Source organism: Clarias gariepinus, chromosome 11 (genome assembly GCF_024256425.1).
Source record: "Clarias gariepinus isolate MV-2021 ecotype Netherlands chromosome 11, CGAR_prim_01v2, whole genome shotgun sequence".
Taxonomy (NCBI): Eukaryota; Metazoa; Chordata; class Actinopteri; order Siluriformes; family Clariidae; genus Clarias; species Clarias gariepinus.
This window is the reverse complement of record NC_071110.1, coordinates 8488778-8489967: the sequence shown is the minus strand read 5'-3', so window position 1 is coordinate 8489967 and position 1190 is coordinate 8488778. Positions and strand designations below refer to the sequence as shown.

The 1190-nt window shown below is 35.5% G+C and overlaps 1 protein-coding gene across 1 annotated transcript; it reads left to right on the top strand.

The window, feature by feature from the left end:
- Positions 1–957, top strand: LOC128533289 (putative gustatory receptor clone PTE03). Its single transcript, XM_053507531.1, has one exon. The coding sequence runs from the start codon at positions 1–3 to the stop codon at positions 955–957; it is 957 nt and encodes a 318-aa protein (XP_053363506.1).
- The last annotated feature ends 233 nt before the right edge of the window (positions 958–1190 follow it).

Here is a 1190-nt window from a genome sequence, read left to right as displayed (position 1 = left end):
ATGGCACTTCAGTTCACAAACAACACATTTACCTTCAACCTCCAAATTGCAAGATTTGATGTCTCACCAGAAGCTGTTTATCCTGTTTTTATCGCTGGGTTTTTGTGTTATTTGTGTGCAGTTTTCTTTAACGTAACAATTTTAGCATTAATTGTTACCCAGCAAAGTCTTCACAAACCAATGTTTTACATTTTGTTCAGCCTACCTCTGGCAGATTTAATAGGAATCACCTGTGCTCTTCCCAGGGTGCTTGTTGATATTCTAACTGAAAAAAATATGGTCTACTATCCAACATGTGTTCTGCAGGGCTTTTTGCTTCATTTGTATGGAGGTGGTGTACTTTTTATTCTTGCTGCCATGTCATTTGATCGTTATATAGCTATATGCCAGCCACTCAGATATAACTCTATAATGGGTCCATACATGGTTGGTGGTGTCATAGCTCTGGCTTGGGGACTTGACATAGCTATGGTTGTTGTATTATTTGCCCTTCAAGCAAGATTTTTAAAATGCAAGACTTTTATTTTTAATGTCTTTTGTGATAATGTTTCTTTGCTCCAACTTTCATGTGGTGGTGATTTTATTGTGAACAACATCTATGGATTATCTATAACTGGACTCATGCAGGGAATAAGTGTGACTGTTCAATTATTCTCCTATGTACAAATTCTTAAAGTCTGCATTTCCCACACACAAACTGATGCTAGAAGTAAGGCTGTAAACACATGTTTAGCACAGTTAATTACATTTGGCCTTTATGAAATAGTTTCTAGTATAACAATACTTTCATATCGTTTTCAGAATGTACCATCTAATACACAAAAAATATGTGGTATGTTGACTTTTACAGTTCTTCCAGTTCTTAATCCAATTGTATATGGAATTAAAACAAGAGACATTAAAAAAGCATTTTTCACACTGATAAATAAAAGACACAAGGTCCACATGCAAGGATAATTACACAAAATATAAATTTTACTCTCCTTGTGTGTCTTTGCCAAAATTACAGATAAAATAGAATATAAATAACAGGTCTGTCAAGATATACTATATATGATACTGCTTCTGTCTTTCGGCTAATCCCTTTCAGGGGTTGCCACAGCGAATCATCTGCCTCCACCTAACCCTATCCTCTGGTTCTTCTTTTCTCACCCCAACTAACTTTATGTCCTCTTTCACTGCATCTGTAA